Source organism: Vigna unguiculata, chromosome 10 (genome assembly GCF_004118075.2).
Source record: "Vigna unguiculata cultivar IT97K-499-35 chromosome 10, ASM411807v1, whole genome shotgun sequence".
Classification (NCBI taxonomy): Eukaryota; Viridiplantae; Streptophyta; class Magnoliopsida; order Fabales; family Fabaceae; genus Vigna; species Vigna unguiculata.
Window position 1 is genome coordinate 40,748,366 of NC_040288.1, and position 26,288 is coordinate 40,774,653.

At 29.2% G+C, this 26,288-nt stretch overlaps 3 protein-coding genes across 3 annotated transcripts; 2 read left to right on the plus strand and 1 right to left on the minus strand.

Moving 5' to 3' along the window:
- The first annotated feature begins 160 nt into the window (after positions 1–160).
- On the plus strand, positions 161–2,310 carry LOC114166804 (transcription factor bHLH18-like). The gene is made up of 4 exons (XM_028051642.1): positions 161–509; positions 593–1,069; positions 1,513–1,872; positions 2,018–2,310. The coding sequence occupies exons 1-4, from the start codon at positions 468–470 to the stop codon at positions 2,114–2,116; spliced, it is 978 nt and encodes a 325-aa protein (XP_027907443.1). The 5' UTR covers positions 161–467; the 3' UTR covers positions 2,117–2,310.
- Positions 2,311–9,062: 6,752 nt separating this feature from the next.
- Positions 9,063–10,807, minus strand: LOC114166803 (transcription factor NAI1-like). The gene is made up of 4 exons (XM_028051641.1): positions 10,732–10,807; positions 10,042–10,611; positions 9,482–9,868; positions 9,063–9,372 (listed from the first exon to the last, which is right to left on the minus strand). The coding sequence occupies exons 1-4, from the start codon at positions 10,768–10,770 to the stop codon at positions 9,271–9,273; spliced, it is 1,098 nt and encodes a 365-aa protein (XP_027907442.1). The 5' UTR covers positions 10,771–10,807; the 3' UTR covers positions 9,063–9,270.
- An 8,628-nt stretch (positions 10,808–19,435) lies between these two features.
- On the plus strand, positions 19,436–20,392 carry LOC114166811 (ethylene-responsive transcription factor ERF084-like). The gene has a single exon (XM_028051650.1). The coding sequence runs from the start codon at positions 19,648–19,650 to the stop codon at positions 20,287–20,289; it is 642 nt and encodes a 213-aa protein (XP_027907451.1). The 5' UTR covers positions 19,436–19,647; the 3' UTR covers positions 20,290–20,392.
- Positions 20,393–26,288: the final 5,896 nt, after the last annotated feature.

The following is a 26,288-nucleotide window of genomic DNA, read 5'->3' on the forward strand; positions in this document are numbered from 1 at the left end:
GTGATTATTGTAGTCAGATATTTGTCAGATATGTCGACACACAAAACTCTGAAAATTAGTAGCTTAACGCTCTCAATCTATAAGACCAATTTGTAGTAATAAATTTAAATATTTATTAAAAACTTAAGTATAAAATAGATTTTAAACATACTAATTTTAGTATAAATCAATTTAGATATGGTAAGGAAAAAAAGGTTACGTGAAACTGGGCCTAGAAAACACCCTCCCTGAGGGCACCACAGCGACCCATCATCAAAGATCCCACATCTCAATATGGTTCATCCAACGCCTCACATTTAAGCTGCATGAAAAACGAGTATTATCTTGTCGCATCCTTACCGATCTTATATTATATCTACGTTACACGTACTTCTGCCACCACAACACACCACCGCTTCTCACTCTTCTTTTTATTATTATTTTTTTTTCTATCTCCCACCTGAGAAAAAAAAAAAATCTCTTGCATCATGGAGGAGCTCTCATGGCAGAATAATTGGCACCTTCAAACGGTAACTGCAACACCCACCACCGCCACCAAATCTTCTTAATTTCTTACACTGAAAAAAAAAACTCATCCATCGTTTTCGTGCAGGAAATGGATTGCCAGAACGAGTTCTTCCCTATCAACGATGACTGTGACGACGATTTCTTCACCGACCTCATCCCGCCCACGCCGTTCTCCTCCGAAAGCGAAAGCGATCACTCCTTTCGCGCTTCCAACACTGTCCACAACACCTCGTTCCTCCCCGGCGCCGCCGTTAACGCCGCCGTTAACGCCGCCGTTAACGCCGTCGTCGCTTCCAAACGCTCCTCTCCCAGGACTTACATTCTCTCCTTCGATAGCTCAACGGTTGTACCCGCCACGCCCGAACCCTCCGTGCCTTCTTCCCCTTTACCTGCTAAACGGGCCCTCCACACTCTAAGCCCAACCGCCAGGCCCAATCAAGGATCTAAGAGAACCCGAACCTCTTCTCAGACCATCGATCATATCATGGCCGAGAGAAAGAGGAGGCAAGAACTCACCGAGAGATTCATAGCGCTCTCCGCCACCATCCCCGGCTTGAACAAGGTACTCCGGTTCATTCAATCAATTTTGGTGTTCTCGAATAGAATACAACATAAATTGAAGCTTGAATTCATTTTATAATTAACCTAAATCAACGTTCGGTATATGATGTTGACAACCATGAAAACTCGATAATCTCTCACTATGGCTTAATATACATCTCTTTATATTCGTTGTATTAGGTAATGGAAAGAGATATAAAGTTAAAAAATGGTAACTTGATTTTAAAGAACAGAAAAAAGGCTGCCAAATTTTCTGCATGATTAGAGTTTTTGTATGTGTGTGTCTTGTTATCTGTATCCTACAAGAATCACTTTTAGGTCAGCACTGAATGATAACCACGTGGTGGAGTGATGAAAGCACAAGATTACAAAAGAAAAGTTAGAGGTATTATTAGAGGGAAAGAATAATGGAATGACTTATAGTTGTGAAATTGCTATTTATAGACGGACAAGGCTTCTGTGCTTCGAGCAGCGATCGATTATGTGAAGCAACTCAAAGAGAAGGTGGAGGAACTGGAGAAGCAAAACAGAAAGAGTGTTGCAGAGACAGTAATATTGGTGAATAAAACTGACTCAAATGGAAATGAAGACACCACCAACCCCACTGAAACCAACTGCAGCATCCTCCCGGAGATGGAAGCAAGAGTGTTGGGGAAGGAGGTGCTCATTGAGATTCACTGTGAGAAAGAATATGGTGTTGAGCTAAAAATATTGGACCATCTTGAAAATATTCATCTCTGTGTCACCGGTAGCAGTGTCTTGCCATTTGGAAATTCTGCTCTCTGCATTACCATCACAGCTCAGGTTTGTTGTTGTTATGCCTCAATCATGTTTGATATATTAACTAAATGAACTTTAAAACTAGTTCGATCTCTGTAAAATCTGGTTAATGTGTATGCATTTTTTTTGTATTGAAATGGTGTTCAATATTTGTGTTAATTAACTGCAGATGGGTGAGGAGTATGAGATGACAGTAAATGATATAGTGAAAAACCTGAAGCAAGTACTCTCAGAAGTTTCATTTGGTAAGCGCAGTGATCCGTACTAGTGTATCAAACAAGGGATTATCAAACAAGGAATTGTAGTGTGAAATTGGAATTTTTCCGTTTTGTCCGTTTTGTGGTGTCTGAGGTTTTAGCGCTGATTATATATATCATTAAGTTTTGTTTTGTTATGTATGATGTTACTGTTTATAAAGACAGAAAGAGAGAGAAAAAGTTGTGGTGTCTATGATTTTGGTCAGTTTCTGTGTTGATTATATATATATATATATATATATATATATATATATATATATATATATATATATATAAATAGGGCTTGTTTTGTTATGTATCTTTGTAAAAGACAGAAAAATGGGAGTGATATATGGAAAGAAAACACGTGTAACAAGATGTACGACAATTTTTTTTTGTGCAAGTACTTAAAGGAAAATTAAGAATATCATGATCATATTAAATTTTAGTATTTTTTTATGGTTAAAATAGCTGAACTTTATCACATTAATAATGAGCTTTTATTTTAATTATGAAAGTAATAAGTAATTGAAAAAGTATTAATTGATTGAGAATAATAGTATTAATAATAACAAACAGAAAAAACATAAGTTATAAAGTGCACTAAGAGTGGTTTCCTTTTTCGTTATTTGGATCTAGTCAACTTTTGAGGTTACTTCTAAAGTTTCACTTTAATAGAAAAAGTAAAGAAAATGATTCACTATATGTTTCAGCTATGGTAGAATGATTGTACTATGTTTCAACTGTGGTATCCACATAAATTACATTATAATGTAATAAATAGTATGTACAATTATTTCTTATTTGTTCATTTTTATTCCTTGATACACTAATATCATGGACTTGTTTAACTAAAGAAAAATAATATACTTGTTTAACTAAAGGAAAATAAATGAAGAATAATATAATGAACATGTTTAACTAAAGGAAAATAAATGAAGAGTTTATAGTAAATTTAATTGACATGAAATATAAAAATATTAAAATTTATAGAATTATACTATCAATTATTAGAATGTATTTACTTATATTTCAAACACATGAAGTATAAGTTTAAATTACAAAATGATTATTTATGAGGTAATTAAATTTTTAAATGAAAATAATTTTCAAGTAAATTAAATTATATAAAAAATATTTTAAAACGATGTTGGAATATTTGTTAACTATAACCCGTAAAAGGTAAAATAGTATTTAAAATTGGATTTTAAATAAAATTAGGTTAAAAATAAACTATTGTATATAACTTTTGCTTTAATTTTTTTAATTATAACCTTAAATAATGTACAATATAATTTTAACTTATAAAGAATTTTCTTTTCTAATTTTATTTTCTTATTAGAATAACAAGTAAAATTAATGAAATTTGTATGACCCTACCCTTATTATACTAAATCAAAGTGTAATCTATTTTTCGATTAGATGCAATATTGTAAGAATGTATTAAGACTTCGTGGAGACAATAGGTTATAAATTAAAAAATAGTTATAGATAAATAACTAATTTATTCAATCTACATTAAAAAAATAAAAATACTATCAACATTATTCTTATATAAAAAAAATTTATTCAGTGTACTTTTTTTTGTTTTTTCAATTTTTTCCATGATATTTTATATTTTTAATTTTGTCCATAATATTTTATACTCGTTTTTAAGACCATAAACTGTTAGGTCAACCATCACCATCTAACATTGCATCCAAGGGAGGCATAATGAAACAATGATTAGGGTGACGTGTTTCTTTTAAAAGACTTTAGAGGAAAGAAATGTGACTTTGGTTATGAAAAAGAAAACAAAAGTGGTTTGATGATCAAAATAACATTAATTATTATTATTAGGACATAAAATAAATTTGAACTATATTTTGTTATTCTAAACCATCATATTTATTTATTTTTACTCTTTTTTTCTCACATATCATAGAAAAAATTATAGGATAGTTAATTGCATACAATGTGGTAATTTCTCTTTGATGTTTATTTAATGCATTTTTGGGTTAACAAATATTTTAATGTTTATTTAATGTATTTTTGATTAACAAATAAATCAAATGTAGATTCTTGTAATAGACAGATCTATCAAACAATTTGGTTTTTCAATTAAAACCAGAGTATCTTAATTGAGGATTTCATAATTAATATAAAAGTTATATTGATCCGTTTTTATTGTGAAACCAATTTTACAAATATATCCGATTCAGTTTATTATCTTCTTATGAGAATATTAATCAAGAATTCATCCATTTTTTTCAATAATTTTGATAAAGGTTTCCAATAAGAAAATTAATTTTTGTTTTTTTCACACGGATGAAATTACTAAAGATGAGAGTGGATTAAAAGCAAAAGATGTTTGGAAAACTGGAAATTTTAATACAACAAAATTAGATATGCTTTTGGTTCCTTAACTCTCACAGTAAATTCTTGAATTAGTCCATTTCGAAATTTTTAACCAATTTAGTCTTTCATCTTTCTAAATACGTGGATTTAGTCATTTAAATCAAATTTTGTTAAGTTTATTTAACATTTCAAACGCATTTCATAATAGTATTGACTTCACATTATAAACAATTCAAATATAATCATGACATACGTACGAAACATCAAATAAACCTAACAAAATTTGATTAAAAAAGACTAAATCTATGTATTTCGAGAGATGAAGGACTAAATTGGTCTAAAGTTTCGAAATTGACTAATTTCAAAATTGACTAATTTCAAAATTCACCCAAAGTTAAAGGACCAAAAGCATATTTAACCTTACAATTTTTTTCGATTCCCACACCCTTAACATGTCATAGTTAAAGAGAGGTAGAGGTTATTAAATATTTAAATAATTTTTTTTATATTCTATAAAAAATAACACATCAGTCATTTTTTTTTAATATTAACATTCATTTTCAATTAAGTTATTTTTCTAAATGTATTAATATTAATTGAAATTAAGGATTAACAAAATGGTCTTTTTTGAGGTCAAATATTAATGAAAGTGGACTCGTTGAAGAATTTTAAATGGTAAAAACATGATGGAGTTGGAGTAGTTTCAGTCTCCTAATTTTGTGGTCAAGTTTATCATTTTTAATTTTTTTAGAATAAGAATTAGAACTTATAATATTGGGGTCAAGGAATGTACTTTTATTTCATATTATTTATTCATATGTAAAATAAAGTGGTGTAATAACAAAATTTTATTCATATTATTTTAGTATTAATTAAAAATATAAAATATAATAAATAAATTAAACACTGAAATTAGGTTTAGTTGAAATATATTATATTATTCCCTTTAAGATCCTCAATATCATTTGTGTAAATATGCTTATTTAAGCTTGGACTCTTGTTGTTTGTTTGCATATATAAGTGAATATGCCATAAATTTGTGTCTCTTTCTAACTTTAAAAAAAACACAAACATAAGCTAGGATAAATAAAAGGCAATAAAAACAAACTTTAGTGGAATCAGTGTTGAAACTTTTATAGATAAAGTAATTTTATAGTATATAAACAGAGTGCAAATCTCATTTTACAAGTCGATTTTGTAAATTGGATTAAATTTAAAGTTCACTTTCTAACAACTAGAAAAATAGTTTCTATTTGATGGATAGAAAAAAGATGAGTTAAATATGTTTTTGGTCCTATAACTTTGAGTGAATTTTAGAATTAATCCATTTTAAAACTTTAGACAAATTTAGTCTTCATCTTTTGAAATACATATATTTAGTTCTTTTAATAAAATTTTGTTATTAAATTTATTTGACATTTCAAACGCGTTTCATAATAGTATTTGACTTAACAATAGAACGAAAATATGTCAAACTGTATAAACAATTCAAATACAATCCTAAAAAGCATACGAAACATCAAATAAACCTAATAAAATTTAATTAAAAAGATTAAATTTACATATTTCGAAAGATAAATAATTATTAAATTGGTCTAAAGTTTTGAAATTAATTAATTCTAAAATTCACTGAAAACTCAAAAACCAAAAATATATGTAACCCAAAAACAAAAAGATAATATAAAAGAAAACAAAATCTTTTGACGAAGAAAAAGTTGAGAACATTACAAACTCTATATGTATCCAAAGAAGCATTATTGAGTTAAGAATGTAGAATCTTCAAGAAACGAACACGTGAAGAAATAGGGCATCAAGTGGTTAATTATATTTAAACTTTTAAAAACATTAATAATAACAGTTTAATTCTGAATCATAAGATAACAAAACTTTACATCATATATATATATATATAAGATTACCTTGGAGTGATGAACTAAAAGGAATAAAATTAATTAATGTGTATCTACATTAATTATTTTGTCCCCACTAGATTTGAAGATCCCAAGATGAGCTGGTTTGGAATGAGAAAATTAATTTTACGAAGACAAAGTTTTAAATTTTGCAAATTATGTTTAATTTTTGGTGTCAGTTTGACTGTGTCATGATAAAACCTGTCTGCGATCAGCCATGTCTGGGGTCTCCATTTTATTGCTTCAGATCTCGTAATCTCATATGGAAAACGATGCAAGTTTATCACAAAATATATCATACAAAACAAAATAACGTAAGTATATCATAAAATTAAAAAATAAATAAGATAAATGGCATATTATACTAATTTTTTTTAAACATTGATGGATTTGTTCGATACACTAATTTGACTGAATAAATGTTGATAGTTTGTACAAATTTTTATTTTTTATTGTTCCATATAAATTCAGTAAATTATATAGATTTGGTGATTTAGAACAAACTGAATGATTAGAAAAAAGAGGAAAAAGTACGTAGAAAAAGAAAAATAAGATTATAAAATTAAGAATAAAAAATAATATATATATATATATATATATATTATATTATATGTTGCTCAACCTTTTTATTTTTATACGAACTTAAATTAATATCTACCGATATTTATGCGATATATATTTATGGTGACAAATCTTTTTGTTCTTTGTTTTATATATATGAGTAACAAAATTGTCTCACCTAAATATATTTGTTCTTGCTAATAAGAAGTATAATGTTGTTGATAAATAATTATTTTAGTAATGAAAATATCTTTTTTAAAAAACTATGAATTAAGACTTAAATTTTATTCTTTAACTAAAAATTTCATTAATCATCAATTCATGTTATTAAATTATTAGCATATAATTTTCAAATGGTTGTTTTAGTTTTCGAAGTCTTATTATTTTAAATCTAAAAGTGAGATTTAACTTTTCTCTGTGACGAAAGAATCATAATCCAAAAACAAACCGGAGAATGATAGAAAGTAATGAGAAAGAAAATGAAAGCCCATATAAATTTACTTAGATTATTGAAAAATCATAATAAATTGGGCCAAGTCCACATTAGGCCGAGTCCACATAGCTGGAGAAGATTTGGTTAGTATATGAATGTCAATTCTATTGTTCTTGTATCTCATCACCCTCTCAGATTTTCTCTTTCTTCTTCTTTCTCATTGTTTATAGCAGTTGAATACTAATCATTTTAATCTCATGTACTTTAAGAACATTATGATTTTGGTTAAAGATGATGAAAATTCTTTATACAAAACTCATATATATATATATATATATATATATATATGTATATATATATATATATATATGTATATGTATATATATATATACATATATATATATATACATATATATATATATATATATATATTATTATTATTATTATTAGCATTGTTTTTCTACTTTACGTTGCAATTGTCGAGAATAGTTTGAGTGTGAGTCAAAAGTCTCACATTAGATAAAATAGACAAAATTAAACACTATATCAGAATACCATTACCTTAAAATTTTGAAATAAAAGTGGTGTCATCGAAGCAACAACACCTAAATCAAACTATGCTTTTTCATAGTTTCTCAATTTCTTAAATCATCTGAAAAAAATATTGTATCCTAACACTTCTAAAACACATATAATATATATGGATAAAGATAGTTTAACCCATCATTTTTGACCCACTTTTAACTCATGACTTTTATCGTTGTCCAATATATATATATATATATATATATATATATATATATATATATATATATATATTATAAACAATATATTTCACAAAAAAAAATATAAATATAAATAACCACAGGTGTCACTCCTATTCCTTTATATCAAAACCTGCAAATTGTTACCCTCCACGTTCAAATCGAGCTAAGAATATATAAATTTATGTATTCGTACTATTCACGTATCACTAGCAGACCTAATTTTCAAGTATAAATATCTTTTCATAAATTTCACGTATCATTATCGATCATGATGTTACTATTAAGATGTTACTGAAGAGGTTATAAGCTATGTAAAACAGAAATAAAGTTCATACACTCACAAATTCATACTCCAAATTTAGAAATATTGTCAATCTAAAATATTAGTTAAATTATTAAACTTCATAATTATTCTAAATACAAAAATAATAACCGAAAATAAATAGTAAAAAGAAAATCTCAATCCATTCTAATTCACAAGATCCAGCAATAATTAATATATATATATATATATATATATATATATATATATATATATATATATATATATAATTAGATAGTTTTTCTATCAACAATAAAAAATATATTAATAAGAAACATTGAGATGTTAACCATTTTACAAAAATATTAAATAGTAAAGGGTACATTAACAAGGATTACAGACAAAGAGATAGAATTCAAAATAACAAATAAACTCTTCAAATTTTTAAGCATTTTAGTAAAATCTTACAATTTGTCATCCAATCATAATCTTTTCCTTTACTCAATAAAAAGTTTTAAGTCTAACCGATCTTTACAAAACTAATATATTATAAATTCGTTTTATTTTTAGTAAGCTAAGATTTTCAATCATTATTTTCATTATTAAATCATAAACTGTATACATATATTATATTAAATTTAAAGCATGAACCCAGTACATCGAGAGAAGAATGCCAGGGTGTTGTTTATTTCACAAATAATTCCACAACTATATATCTTGCAAGTTGCAGCTACATGCTCTAATATGCATAATATTGATGGTGTTATCTATAATTTGAAAGTATCATGCATGAAATCATAATCATTCTATTCATCAAACAGTAGTAGACTCTCCCTGATCATGAATAACAAGACATAACCTAATTCCAGAATTTAGATCAACCCACACACCAGAGCTAACTAGTAGAATTTTGGGATCAGACTCCTTTGATCATTTGTGGAGCTTCAGATGACTGCAAGAGAACCACTCTCAGGTTTTTCACTAGATCATTCATTGTTGCGTTGAATTTTTCACCCATCTGCGGTAATTGAAGCAAGATACAGTCTTAATAGCAATTTGCAAAATCAATGCTCTCTAAATTTTTCTAACAAAGTTTTTTCTTTATAAGAGTCATGATGCTAGTGTACCTGAGCAACGATGCTGATGTCAAGAGTTGAACTTCCAAATGGCATTACACTGTTGCTGGTTGTGGAGAGATCAAGGGTATTAAGATAATCCAAAATTTTTATCAAAATGCCATTTTGTATCTTGCAGTGAATCCGGATTAGTACATCTTTTTTAAACACTCTTGCTTCCACTGTAGGGAGTGCTTCATTGGTTTTATAGCATTCATCAGATTTCGTTGCACCAGAGGTTGTCCCTTTATCATCACTACAAATAACGTTGGACCTCTGATGAACAAAAGACACCGACTCTACCCTTGTCCTCTTGCATTGTTCTTCTAGTTCTCTTACACGCTCTTTAAGTCGTTTCACATAAGTGATTGCTTCGCAAAGTATGGTTGCCTTGTCGATCTACACACTCCATAAAACATTCCATTGTTCAATTGTTTCTGTTTCTCAAATAGCATCACATATATAAACCTTCCACGTGAATGAAGGAAAACAACTTAAAAATGGCGTTTTCTATAAACTAAACTCAGTTAATGAATTATACAATAATAAAGTATGTGACATCACTCACTAACCTTCTTCAAACCAGGTATGGTGGCTGAAAGTGCAATGAATCTCTCTGTCAGTTCCCGTCTCCTTTTTCTCTCAGTCATTATATGGTCCAGTGTCTCTCCAGAACTTCTACCTTTTCTTGTTGCTGAGTTGGCCTTAGGTTCAATCTCATGTTTTTCTGAGACCCCTTTTGAGGGAAGACACGCGCCACCGCTCCCTGCGGCTACACCCTCTTGGTACGGCGGTTTTCCATCGTAGGTTTGGCAGGTAGCAGCAACAACGGTGGAGTCATTGAAAGATAGAATATACGCAGTTGGAGGAGAAGGGGCTGTGGCAGGTTTCTCTGGTGCATGTTGTGATGAGAACAGAAAGTTAGAGCTGTTGCTCTTCATCACAACGTTGCTGTTCTTGCTGCTGGTGAGGGTTGTGTAATCACTGCCACCATAGTTTGATTTGGTTTGAACTTTGGGAGAGTGAGTTTCACTGTCAGAAGAGAAAGCTGGTCGATGCATGATCTCCTCAAAGATCTGATCTTCATCATCCAGTGACTCAATCTTGTGGCTTTGGTTAAAGAAATCAAAATCTTGTATCTCCTATGAAACAAAATGCGCAAATTCAATCACCAATCTTTACATAAAAGTATGCAATATTAACACATATTTACTCTCTAATTAGTCTAAAGAATTGTGGAATATGATAAACATATATGTTACCATATCAGAAAACCAGTATTTTTGGCATGGCTCCCCCATTTGCAGTGGATGAACGGAGAAGAAAAGAAAGTGTAGATACAGACTTGGATTTGATTCTAGGGATTGAGAAGAGAATGGTGAATAATATAAATGGGAATGAGAATGACAGAAAACAAAAACTCGTTGAACATGCAACTTTTATTTCCACCGTTAGATTTCCATCGATTTCACGCAAGTGCTTATCATTTGGAAATCATCACGAGTAAGGACCACATGGTGGGACAGTGATGTTACCTACCCCTTCATCTGTGTCTCTTCTAACGATGGTGACGCTTTTACAGAAACAAAGCAATAAACAAGATAATTAGCAGATACATAATTTCTGCAAGTTTGAGTAATTTTCTTTTGAAATTTGCCAGTCTTGTGAAAACCTTGTTTTCTCTTATAACAACACCCTTTTGTTGGTTGTTTTGTATCATACATATTTTCATAATAGAAATGTTGAATGCCACCACTGAATAACACAGAAGAAGAATATGTATACCGGTTATTAACCATATTTATATGCTGAATGTTTTCTGTAAACGCTGCTTTGAAAACCTGCTATTCTTTAACACACGTCGTACATTCATGCCTTTTCTGCAAGACAATTCATACTATATAGCAGTTCCTTTTTTGTAATGTGTAGATACCTTTCACCTTTTAACCCTTTATGTTTTCTGAATATATATATATATATATATAGTTACGGATATATATGAATTTCTCTTTTTTCTTTTCTTCCTTCACTGCTGATATATTATTTTATTTCACTGCTATTTCTATATTCTACTGCATAAGGTGTGTATCAGTGACTTTTGGAAGGTTTATGCTGTTGTTCCGCGGTCAAAAATCAGAAAATAATTCATCATAAAGTAACTTTTGCTTAAACAGTACAATTAAAGTCTGAACATAAAGCATAAAAGAACACTGGTGAAGGGCCGAATTTCTCAGACACCAAACAAAGCAATCAAGGTGCAATCAACACCTGCTATGGGAACAATAATGAACAATGATGAAGCCACATCTTATTTTTGTTTGTACCCAGATGAAAAAAACAGTGAAATAGAATGAAAAAACAAAATAAGAACACGAGTGAGAGATGGGTGGTAACTGGTATTATTGTTATACTGTTTTACATTATGTTGGTTAAATCTCAAATGATATGTAAATTAGTTAGACAAACTTTAGTTTATGTTTTAGTAAGAGATGATGATTCCTCTGCAATCTGCATAGTACCAGGAGAAAAAAGAAGTCATTGTTGGTCAAAATGAAAAAGGCATCGTTGTTGATGTTCTTCTTATCGGTTCTGCATTGCATGTTATGTGAAACCATCACCCCACAAGAATCAGCAACAAAAACTGTCATTTCAGTGTTGCAACTTCCAAGGTTTAGCCGTGCATGTATGTGTATGGATCCTTCCAACACAACCTTTCGGGCAAAGGAAAAATATTTGGTGAAATTAGACATCGATGAATATCCTGATAATTAACGAGTATTTTTAATAATGAATGAAATAATAGATTTAATTTATATATTATGAATTGGCTTTATTTCTAGTTGATATGGAATTTTCAACACACTCTCTCACATCAAGAAAATTTATTGGGATAGATTCTAACTTGACCTAATACCATGTTAAAAGTGAGTTTTAAGTCTAATTTAATAATTTCACAAAACTGACTTGTAAGGTGAGATTTGCACCTCACTTATATATTATTAATTGACCTTATCTCTAATCGATGTGAGAATTTCAACTGAATTAAAACTTATTTTAACAGAATTTGATATTTACTGTATCTATTATTCCACCTGAATTTAGAATATGTATATAAATGCAAATCTTACCTTACAAATCGATTATAGTTTAAAAATCACTCTCTATCTCTTGTAGTCGACGTGGATTTTGTACCGTGTTGGATCATGAAAAGAAAATCTCAAACTTTTTGGAGTTCTCACTCACTGCTCCCAAAGAGCATTACAATTCACACCTGTCCAATGAAAAAGTTATTAAAGCATCAAAATTTTGTCGTCTTACGCTGGAGGAGGTTTGTCCCGTCCTTTTAACATTCGCATTTGTCTTCTACGGAACATGGTATAAATCCAAGCATCGATTCACGTAAATTCCTTATTCTTTATTCGTGTAATTCTTTATTCTAAGATGTTTTTTACAAGAAATCGTTCTTGTCGTGTAACTGTAACTGCGGATTCAATGACTGTACTTTAACTATCATAATAAATATTCACCAACCAGTTTTTTTCACGTTAGTTGGTAACTTATGTGTCAACAAATGGCTTTAGAGCTTCCAAAGGGGCTTCATTTCTTGAATCAACAATTTCATGTAAGTACATTGAAAAAACAAAAGCACGCTAAAAATTCACTTTTGTTTACTATGGATGAAAAGTAACCGATTATGTTTAAATATATATGTGGTTACTCGTAGTATAGGAAACTTATAAATGCAATACTTGTATTCCTTCACATTGCAAGGACGAATCGAGACTCTCATATGACTGTTCGATCTTTTGAGAGAGGATCATCAAGGAGATACAACACCAATAAATATGAGTCCAACTCACATATAAAGGATTAATACCGCTCTTAATTCAAAATTTTAAGACGATGGGTTTATAGGTTTTCATCGTTATATGGTACTCAACTTTTTCATTTCTACTCAACATAAGACTTATATTCACACTTGGATTCGCAACAAACAAAAATACTAAATCAAGACTCATACTCAATATTCAATTTTACCCTCTACATTCTTTGTCTGACCAACTTAAGTTGGTGTGATATTTCATTCTCTCTTCATATTATTTATGGAAACAAAATTTATTATTTTGTTGGTCTATGGATGATTTGGTACATCTTGTTTCGAAATTTATAAAATAATTGATTTGTGTTTGTGATTGATAAGTGATGTTCATGTCATAATGAATTGAGAGTTAGTTTTTTTTTCTTCTTTTTCATTGTGACTCAATGAATATCTTAATCTTTATATAAATAAGATTGTGTCATGAGAAGATAAAAATAGCCGCAATGTTTGAAGGTGAAATAACACTACAAAACAAATGTATTAAAATAGTAAAATCATATTAGATTTAAGATTTTAGCATTATCTTATTTCAATGAAATGTTATATAAAAGATATGTCTATTTTATTGTCCGATTTTAGGAACATCAACCACATTCATGGTCGCACTCCCTCACATAAAAAGAACTAAAACAGCAACCGCACAATGGGCCTGGGCTTGGGCCTGGGTTACTTTAAGGTGAAGGATAGCCGGCCTATTTGTTTGGGTACTTTTGTTAGAACTTTTTGAATATGGGGCCTACCAATAGTACACACTTAATATATATATATATATATATATATTAATTACGTAATTCTTTAATTTAGAAAGTTATGTAAAAAAATAGAGTAAGAGTAGATAGTATAGATGCGGAAAAACAATGGCACTTACATTTTATCATGAACAATCATCTCTGCGAAATTTATTGGATGTTGACTTATATGATACTAATAATAATTTTTATCATACATATTAAAATAGGTTTAATTAAAATCCAACTCGATGATATATAATTAATTTATAAGGTAAAATTTGTATTTTTTTTATAAATTATATATTTATATATTATGAATTAATCGTATAAGTAATCCAGAAATGATTTCCGATACTAATCACTTATGTGAAATTTTGGACTACATTTAAAAGAAAATTAAATCTCAACAGAATAACATTTTGCCAGTTGAAAATCGTAAAAAAAAATGACAATTTGAATAAAACGAATTCAATTAATTACGATTAGTTTTTGTTTGGGTCAATAGAATTCACTGATTTGTAAATACACAAAAAATACTTTTATAACATATTGTTTTATTTCAAAAAAACGACACAATCTTGTATTGAAAAGGGTAAAGATTTTAAGATGTTTAAATAAACTAAAACATTTTATTTTAAATTACAAAATGAGAGTGACATGAATAAGTGTTAGGATTTAGCGTTTATCAGTAGATCAAAAGAAAAGATATAGTTATTAGTCAAAGTGCAATTCTTTCTACTTAAGAGTGTAACAATTCAATTGACATAATTTGATTGTGACCCGGTCCACTCCATTTCTGCCACGAAAATTTATTTAAGAAGTTTATATTGCGAAATAAATGGCAATAAAAAAAGAGAAAAGAGAAGTGAAAAGAAGAATGAGGTTTGTTTGAGTTTGGAATTGGTTTTTTTGATGAAAAGGACGAAAGATGGAACACACAAAAAGGTTGCATTATTTGGGCAAAAGCTGAGAATTGGAACAGAGGCATGAAAGTTGGAAGAAAGAGATAGAAGCTTACACCAATTGGCATAGCACTCGAGTACGAAAATGATAAAGATATCATTGAAACACACTTTGTTTGTCTCTTCTTCTTGGGATTGTGTAACACACTTTCTCTCTCTCTCTCTCTCTTTCTTTTGCAAAATCCGAACGCATTCTTACTCGTTACTCCATGCAACTGCAATTGCAATGCCAAATCTCTTGGTCCAAAGAATGAGCACAGTGCAGAACACAAAAAACTTGGCGTGCTTCCTCTTCAACTTCTTTACTCTCTTCAAAACTTAACTTCACTTTCTCCGATTACGCTCGCACACACGCCCATGCTTCCCCTCTTTATGCTCCATTCACCGACATTCTTTCCATTTCACAGGCAATGTTTACTCCCACTATTCTATCATTCTTAAATTATTATTTATGTATCGTCTAAATTTAATTTAACTTTACAAAATTGACTTTTAGTTCATATTTGAATTCATTTATACGCGATAAATTGATTTTATCTTTAAGTTGATGTAAAATTTTTGATACATATTAGTACAGCGAAGCGTTTTAACATCCGTTATTTTCAACATTTTACTTCGATGTTTAAACCGAAACATATCAAAGTAAGTTTAGAAAGAAGGATCTTGAAAGTCTTCAAAGCCTATAATTGAACAAATAATTTCAAAAATATCACTAAACTTTAAAAGACTTCGTTTTTTATTGAAACGGAAGCCTATTAAGCAATTTCAAATGCATTTTTTGTTCTAGTGACATCTCTATCACACCTATACATATACATCTCAAATATAAAAGTAAATATTAACAAATGGTACGATGATAGTTCAATAACATATGAAACACTAAATCTAACAAACAAAAAATCTCGTTAAATAGTTTCTAATTTATAAATTTAAAATCTGAAATTTAAATCTAGTTAAATTTTACAAAACTTGTAAAATGAGATTTACACTTATTTATGTACCATGAATTCGTCTTGTTTCCAACTTTACACAAGACTTCCAATAATTTTTTAAAGAAAAATAATATTTTAACTCACTTTTTTTAGCAACTTTTAACCTATTACTTCAATCATTATTAGATCATCCTTTTTTATTCTTTTTAATGATGTGATGTGATGATCTAATGGTGATTGAAGTGGTAGATTAAAAATGGATCAAAAAAAGTGGGTTAAAGTATAATTGTCGTTTCCTAAATCTGTCAAACAAAAGTTTTATTTATTTTTTTACCATAAACTTGGAAAACCAATCTGGTTTAGTTTTGGAGGTCTGCATATTTCTGTAATCAGTTGAAAGATTGAAAGGAAGTGAAGAGAAAAGATGATGTAATGAAATAAAAGACCATACTTCACTCTTTTCTTTGTATTTCATATTATTATAAGAGTATGAGTATTGCCACTAGCAAAAGGGTTACCTTGGGAAAGGTATAAAACTATGTGTTTGTGTGTGTGTGAGACCGAGAGAGTTGAGTTATGTTGATTCTTTTGCATGGATCGTTGAGAAAGGCACATTTTTAAAGAGATTGACTTGTGATTTTTGAGACTGAACTAAGAAGAAACGAAGGTGAGAGAAAGAGTTTACCAAAAATTGCGAAACTCAGTGTTTGCACTGTGCAGATTGCATAGATCCAACCCAAAGATTTTACTATATAAGAAAACAATCACTGTTCATCCATCAACAATCCATCGTTCATCACTTTGCATGCATTTGTTCATACCATTTTCAAGCTCGCTTTTCAAGTTTTCCCCACGTGAAGTTGACGAGGGCATTTATGCAAAAACAAAAGAGTGGAGAGGTTCGATTTTTATAATAGAAGAGTGTTTCTAAAAGTTTTGAGACAAACACTTTGTACATTGTTCTGACTTTTGTATATTATGCTCTAACTTTACTTTTGAAAGAAGAAAAAAAAAGTAATCTTTTCGCTTTAACTAAGCATCATTCGTCTTCAAATTACTTATTCTTTAAAGTTATTCTCAAAAGTTTCAATTAGTTTATTACAATATTTTAATGGGTGAAAGGACTGTAGTATTTATTACTTAACTCAAAAAAGTTTTACACTCATTTCATATTTACTATATTATCATTCAATTTTTATTTTCTTTATTAATATAAAATTTTATTTTTTAATAATTATTTTATCTCTAAAAATAGATTGTCAAAGTACTTATTTTGATGTCAAAAAATCGTTTTTCTTAATCAAAATTACTTACAAATTAACAGTATTCTTCGTTTTTTCAGAATATATAATCGCAGTAAAAGTACCAGGTTAATCTATTAAAAGAAAATAGAACAAGAAAATGAAAATTAAAAATCACTTTCTGATTGTAGATTTATTATTCTCTTGAGTTTAGCTTAATTTGACTATACCATTGAGTACGGACGGGAATAGAGAGATATATAAGATAAGCAGATCGTGTATATTTACGGATTTATCGTATTTTTTTAAGTTAAAAATAATTTTTTAAAATTCAAATAAAAATTACCAATATAAAATAAAAAAAATTAATCTCATATTATTAAAAATATTAAAGATCGAAAACATATGTTTTCAATAAATATTACAATAATCTTTTTAAAAAGTACCATATATACTTCCGTAACACTCCTTAAAAAAATTATTTTTTTTGTCTATTTTATTTCGAATATTTTTTCTTTTGTTGTGAAAAAAAATTGTAAGAAATTGCTACCAATTTTCTTGTAAAATATTTTGTATAAAACACTTTTCGTAACAATTTTTGTAAGAAATACTTGTAAATTTTATAATTTTTTAAAAAAATATTATCCACGAAGAAATTACATATCAATTAAAATTCTTAAAAAAAGGCAAAATAAAATTTTTTATTACAAATTCTTTTAACAAATTTGAAAAAAAATTCAATATATGAAAATTTCTACTAACGTAATTAACTCTTAATAAATTTATAATTTAGTACATACATGAATTATATTTTATACCTTTTTTTCTTTTTATATTTTACCTAAACCTAGTTTAAAAATTTACATTCATTGTGATCTAAAAATAAAAAAATAAAATAAAAACCTTTATAAATATTTTATTAAAATTAATTAAACTATTGCATTCTTTATTTTTCCTATGTTAAATCTTATAAACACTGGTTGTTATATATATATATATATATATATATATATATATATATATATATATATTATTAAACATTGCTGATTGTTGTCACACTATAAATATTTTCTGTCCTATAAGTATAATATTTATTTATCACACATTGAAGTAAAAAGGTGACTTGGTAAATCACATAAAAAGCTTTATGCATATCACTAATTAGGGTACCATTCTGCATGTATCTAAATGTGATTGGAGAAAGAGAAAATAAATGCAACTAAGATACGAAGAAAGGTAATAAAAAATATATTGCGAAGGGTATTTTAATTGAGGAAATCTGAATCTGAAATGAAAGTGGAAATCAAATCCGAAATCTTGGTGCATTAATTGTTTGCAATGCTATCATCTGCTTCTTCCCATCTATTCCATCACCTATGCATAATTGCTTGTTGACCTTTGAAAGACATCTTCATGACATCATGCACAGATCATAATGCAAAATCTCATCATCTTCATCGTGCATGCTGTTTGTTTTTCAACATTTTTTCTGTAAAGCTATTATACTATTTACAATTCTTTATTCATTTCTTTTCCTGCATAATATATCATAAATGTTACTACGAGAAAAGACCAATGAAAACAAACCGTACCAGAAGAAGAAGAAGAATAATTATGACAAAGTTTGAATTAATCAGCACGAGGAAAGTTAAAAATTATGGAAAGTTTGAAGTTATATACACGAGGGTACTAATGGTTGCTTTGCTGAGAGAGGTGTTTCTGGTTTCCCCTGTGGTTATTTCGATGAACTACGTGAAGTGATAAAACTGATAAAAAAGAAAGGATTTGCACAGTCAATCATGTTTTGCAATTTTGCAGTCAAACAATCTTTTCCTTGACGACACTGTGACGCTCCTCCACTCATCTCTCATGTAACAAAAAAAACACTGTCATCGTTCTTTTACTAGGAGAGATCTCATGTAAAAAAAAACATCTTTGTTTCTCATACAACATGCATTAAGATTTCAAGGATCGATCACTAGTTCTAGAACCTTTGTTTTCCACTCAACAGTAGATTAATTACGATCCATACGAAGTATTGTTGTATTTCGTTACAATTTTGTCACTACAAGTTAAAGAAAAAGAATTTACATTTTGAAAACGTGAAAATGTGAAGAATAAAGAAAGGGTGAAGGGGCCCGTGCTATATTAGGTGTGTTGTGTTAAGGGACCTTCTGAAAGGGTGTGTATCCCTACAGTACAGCCTACAGCCAGCCTAGGAAAGACAAACATGTAGATACGAGGGATTACAGTCTTTTCAGATTTCACACCAATATCTATCTACACAAATCTACAATTTTTTTTTCTTTTTGCTTAAATTTAACATTTTTAATAATTTTCGAACCAATTTTCTTCGACCCAATATAAATATCTCGTTCCCCTCTGTAGGGGCCACGACCACCTTTGATCCGAAAAGTCTAACTCCCATACTTATGACGATGAACGACGAAATCTACTTACACGCGCCAACCACCACCGTCGCCGCCGCTAACTTTTTCCCTCCGAAACCCGAAACGGTGTCGTTGCGGACGGTGGGGTCATCGCGGGAGCTGCGCTACGAAACGGGGCTGGAAGGGATCGCCGCGGTGGTTGGAGAACACGTTCTTTTCGGGACGTCGTCGTCGTCGACGTTGCATGCTCCGGAGACGCCGAAGAAAACGGCTGGGGTGTCGGCGAGCAAGAGTTACCGGGGGGTGCGGAAGAGACCGTGGGGGAGGTGGTCGGCGGAGATACGCGACCGGATCGGGCGGTGCCGCCACTGGCTGGGGACGTTCGACACCGCGGAGGAAGCGGCGCGTGCGTACGACGCGGCGGCGAGAAGACTCAGAGGCGCGAAGGCGAGGACCAACTTCAAGATACCCTCGGTGTTGCCTCTTTCTCCGTCGTCGGAAGGTGGTGTTGTGAAGCCGAAAGCCGCGCGCAATAACGCTAGGAAGTGTTCTTCTGTGGAGCAATTGTTCAGTGGTGTGCCTCAGGTTCGAAGAAACGATGGTGGTGGTGAGAATGTGAACGTGAACGTGGAGGTGGAGGTGAATTTGAAGCTGGGTGTGAGGAACAGTAGAATGGTTATTTAGGTTAAATAGTTGAATGTTTGTGTTGTACAAATTCTGTGTCTCGTTCTTGTTCTTCTTACGTTTCTCTCTGTTTTGTAAAACCGTGTAAGCAATGTTGGTTGAATGGGAAGAGCTTTGTTTTTTTAAGGAATGAATGTTGGAATAGAATCTAAACTGACTTAACTATGAACACGCAATCTTTATGTCTATTACATACATTTGAATGTCTTAATATAGAAACTAATAATTGTCTCTGTGAGGGTTTAACTCTTTCATGAAAAGAGTAAATTTTTTTTTGAATGCAACTGAGATTGTTACAGATGATGATCATAGTCTGGTTCTGGTTTGGTTGGAAGCAAAGGTGCGTGTTGTTGGGTGTACGATGATGTTTGCATATTATTATGTATTATTATTGTTGTTATTATAATAATGTTTTAGTTTTTTGAAGTTATAATAATTGTACTTTTTACATAGTGGATGTGAAATGATGGAGATCTGGTATTTTGTCGCAAAAAGAAGAGTACAAGTGAGAGTTCTATTCCTGGAGTTGTGAATGGCAGTGGCAGTTGCAGAAGGAGAGAAACTTCTTGAGGTCAGATCGAAGGAGAGATTCAAAAAATATGGTGCCAGTACTACGTAGCCACTTCTTTTTCGAAAAAAATTGAACAAATTAAATTATTATTATTGTTTTCGGAAATATCATGGTATCTTTGGTTTAGCAAAGAAAAGAAAAAAAGAAGATAGAGAAAAAATAAATGAAGAGTCTTTTGGTTTTTTAAGTTCTTTAGCATAGAGAAATTAAAGATATTCATATTAAAAAATAATTAAAATTCATTTCAAAGGCAATAGAAGAATATTCAGAGGCCATATTTTCATCTGGAAAAATATTTTGTCGATATTGATACAATAAAATAAAATATTCTGATAATAACCTAATAATTTATGAGATTATTGTAATTTGTAGGTGTGGGTAAAAAATTTAATTTTCTTGATCCAATCCATTTTTGTTCCAATCCACTCCATTTATAATTCATTTTATTAAAAATCTAATCCATTTAAAATCCATTTAATGGATATGGATTCCAATCTAATTTACATTTTATATATCTTATGGATTGGATATCCATTTTATAAATCAAGATTTTTAAATATGGATAATCCAAAAAATCCAATCCAAATTTTCAATTTAAATTTTTAGTTGGGTTAAACTAAAAGTTGAGATGAACTATGCTATATTCAGACTTGGATAGGCCTTGCTTGGCGATCTATACGGATCGGACAGGCCCGACAACCATAAGAGGTTGGGCGGACCTAAAGATATGAACGAGATAGGCGGGCCCGACAAATCGAACGAGTCGATCAGGCCCAATGACCTGATGAGTCACGCGGACCCGAAAACCCGAACGGACCAAGCAGAACCAATGACGAAAACAAGTCAGGCAGCCCAAAGACCCGAACGAGTCAGGCAGGCCCAAAAACCTGAACAGGCCTGACAACCCGAACGGGCCCGAAGACCCGGATGGGCCGGACGACCTGGCGATCCGGATGGGCCTGACGAGCCTGACGACCTACACGGGCCTTACGACCCGAATGGCACGATGACACGAACGAGCCCTACGACCCGAACGGGCCCTACGACCTAGACGGGCTCGACGTCCCGGACGGACCCTACGACCCGGATGGGCCCGACGACTCAGACGGGCCTGATGACCTTGACGTACCTAACGACCTAGACGGCCCCACGATTCGAACGGGCCCGACTACCTGATTGGGCCCGACTATTGGGTCGTCTGGCCCGTCTGGGTCATTGGGCCCATTCGGGTCGTCCGTCGTCGAGCATGTTTGTGTTTTCGGGCCCGTTCGGGTTGTCCGGCCCGTTCGGGTCATCGGGCCCGTCTGGGTCTTTCGGGTCGTCGGGCCCGTCTGGATCGTCCGGGTTGTCGGGTTCGTCTGAGTCGTTGATCCCATCCGAGTCATTCGAGCCTTAATGACACAAGTTTTAAGAAATTCAATTTAAATTTCTTTTATTAAAAATGGATTCTGGATTTTAAACTTGATCCAAATATTTGGATTGGATTTAAATCTTGATCCAAATATTTGGATGTGGATTCTAAAAAAATCCAAACTACTTTTGCTAAAAAAATGGATTTGGGTCAAAAATCTAATCCAATTATTTGGATATAAAATATCCAATCCATGCCACCCCTAGTAATTTGATTGCAAGGTCAACATAAGGTATTATTATGATCATTTTCGTCCTTATTTTTAATCAATTTGATTTTAGTGTCAATTGTAGATTATTCAGTTCTCCAAATAATACATAAATATATCAGAAAAATGTAACATTAATAATTGTGAATAAATTCACTTGAATAAAAGTATATGGTTGGTGAAATTTAATTTTTATACTGAATGACTTATATGTAGTATTATTTTATTTATTACAATAAGTTCTTGTTATATTGTTCAACTTGTTATGTTACCCACTAACAAATACGATTAGTTGCTTTCTTTTTAATAATACGTGAAAGCATCATAAATTCCAAAGTCAGAAATTGAAAAAGACATCATTATCTTGAAACATACGTCATCTCTATATATACAAAAAAAATAATTTTTTGATTATTAAATTTTGATAATATCTTTTTTTATAATTTTAGATGTTATTTTTTAAGTAATTTTTTATTTTTTTAGTTTTCCATTTTTAAATATTGTAAAATTACTTAGAAGATATTATCTCATGTGATAAGAGAACATTATCAAAATTTAATAGTCAAAATATTATTATCTACATAGAAAAGGAGGAAAAGTACGTAACTATGAAAAAAATATAAGTTGATTTAAATTTTTTTTACTCATACTGATTTTTAGGTGTATTGGATTTGAATAATTACGTGTTTTTCAAAATATATAAAAATTTTATAAAAAAACTTTACAATTTTTTCTAAGAAAAAAAATAAGAAAAAAATTAAGTGAAAGACATTATAATAATTTCATCCTAATAAAAGTTATATAAAATGATTTATAATTTTTTTGAAAAATTTTTATATTAACCAATAAATATTATTGTTAGATGTTTGTCGATCTAAGTCTTAAAATATAAAATCACATTAAATATAATTATATGTTATATATATATATAAGTATTTTTCTGCTATAATAAAAGTTAAATGAAAAATACGACTATATCAAGAATTTTAATAAAATAGTAAATAAAATTGATTATTTCACCACCAACCAATACAATTCAGACTTTTTATAAAATTTTTAATTGCCTTAAACTTTTGTTTTACGTTAAATTTGAAGATAAAATGAATATTTTTTTGATATATTAAAATGAAACACTCAATTATTTAAATATTTTATTTGATGGATACACATAGCATAAATTATGTCTACCTCACATTTTTTCTTATTTTAACCAATTTCAAAACTATTCTATTTAGAACGCATCTTGAGAAAAATAATTGAAATTAAAATTACATCTAAGTTATAATTAAAAAATAAATTTAAATATTTAAATCTAAATGTAAAATTAATTATTATATGTAGTTTCTTCATTAGGTAAAATTTGAAATAAATTAACGAAAAAAAGGTTAAAAGTTCCCAAAATTAGTGATCTTTTCCAATGTTCTCTCTTTCTTTAAATTTTTCATTGATATAATAATTTGATTTAAATTTTCATTTTTTTTTAATTTTTTTGATTTTTTTGCTTGACTCAAATTATTTATAAATACAGATTAATTTAAAAATGATCTTATAAAATATTATAAACAAATTATAAGGATTTGTGTTTTGTGTGATAAGCGTGGAAAATTAATTGGCAAGTTGTAATTCAGTTTAATTTATATTTAAATTTATACCATAAGACGTATTTGGTCTTTTCTTTCTGGGCTTCTACACTCAAAATGAAAGTGGACTGGTATTAGAAACTAGATGGGTACACTTAGCAAATAGATAACTTTATCACGGAATAAATACAATTGATCAAAAGTCAAAAAGTCATTAACATTATAATAGAATTAAGGTTATTTGAGATCTTAGAATAACTTTTCATATGAAATAAATCATATTGAATGAAGAGTACTTAATATTGTAGTTAAAAAAAAATCGCAGGAACTTATCAAAAACGGAAATTATAATAGATGTGTATACTCAATGTTAATATACATTTTATTTTTTGATATTTGGTTTGAAACCACTTTTTCCTTTGAGAAAAAAAAAATACAAAGTAGAAAAAATAAATAAATCTAATCATAGCAAAACATTAATTTAACTGATGAAAGTTTAAGATTACATAGTCACATTATTAATCATTGAAATACGAGTAATGTAATATTTTTAGAAAGTATAACATTAATTGTATACAAATTGTGAATATAAGTGAAGCTAATCCACATTTTATTGAATAAAATAATAATATACTAATATTTATAAAAAACTTAATTATATTTTAATTTTTATTCAATTTAATTTTCTTTTATTTTTAGAATATCCATTAAATCTTTTTTCGATATTAATGATAGTATAGATTAATTTGATGTATAAATTTTAGCAACAAAATTAATTAATTTATCGAAAAAAACTTAATATCAATTCCTTCATTACTGATTTTATTAATATCCTCATTACTGATTTGTGAAGTCTTTGTTTGATGAAAAAGATTTGGAAGGAAGGTATAAGTTTTGCTTTGCTTGTCTATTTGCTACATTGGTGTTCGTGAAAATTGAGGTTTCTGATGCTTATGAGAATGTTGATAGGCACTTGTTAGGGAATTAATACTGTCACTTTGATGTTATGCAGTTGCAGAACTCACTTATAACAAAAATTAAGTGAATTATAACTTTTTAATTTTCGTATTATTATTTTTGTTAAAAATACATTAGCTCTAAGGACCTGATGGAAAGTTAAATTTACAATGACAGAATAATTATTCTATAATTTAGAAACTTAGTTACATCAAATTCATCTTAAATGGAGTGGAATAAATAAAATAGAATACATTATGATCTACTTTTTTGTATTTTTGTATTATTCTTTTTTCAAATATAAATTAAGTGAATTATAACTTTTTAATCTTCATGTTATTATTTTTATTAAAAGTACATTAGCTCGAAGGACCTGATAGAAAAGATAAATGTACAATGACAGAATAATTATTCTATAATTTAGAAACTTAATTACATCAAATTCATCTTAAATAGAGTGGAATGAATAAAATAAAATATAAAGCATTTTTGTATGAAACTTTAACAAAATTTAGTGTGAAATATTTTTATACGAAATATGAATCCTCTAAATATATAGGTGAATAAATATAATTAAATATTGTTAATAACAAAAAAAAACTCATAAATGTATATTAATATTTTATTATATGTACTTTAATATTATTTTTTATTTGAATTTATGTTTTAATAGTTGTATATTTTTCAAATGTGTAAAATTCTATAATTTTTATACAAATATTTTAGTTGGTATAAAAATAACAATAATATAATTTAAGAAAATTAACTAGTTTATGTAATAATTAAAAATTAATAAATTTAAAATTTGAAAATATTTTTAAGTAAAATTGAATATGAAACAAATTTAAATAAAATTAGTTATGTTAAAAATATATAATAAGATTATCAATTTGCATAAAAAGATCAAATTTAATAAAAATATTTGTATAACATTTATATAAAAGTTAATTTTTGTTTTATTTTGGAGGAAAACGAAATTGTACAATTTTTACAAAAGTTAAGACTAAATTGAGAAAAAAATTAAAATATAGGAATTAAATTGAGAATGAGAAAATGATACTTGGCATAATAGTGATACGTGATATAGTCACATGACACTATCTCAGCTTAATACGTGACAAATTTTTAATTTTTTTAAAATAAAAGAAATTCAAAAAATTCAGAAACTGACACGTAACTCTCCATTTAACACCGTTACTACACTAGTAACGAAAATGACTTGATTGCGTCAAATTATCTAAAATAAAAATCAAATTACAATAAAAATAATTG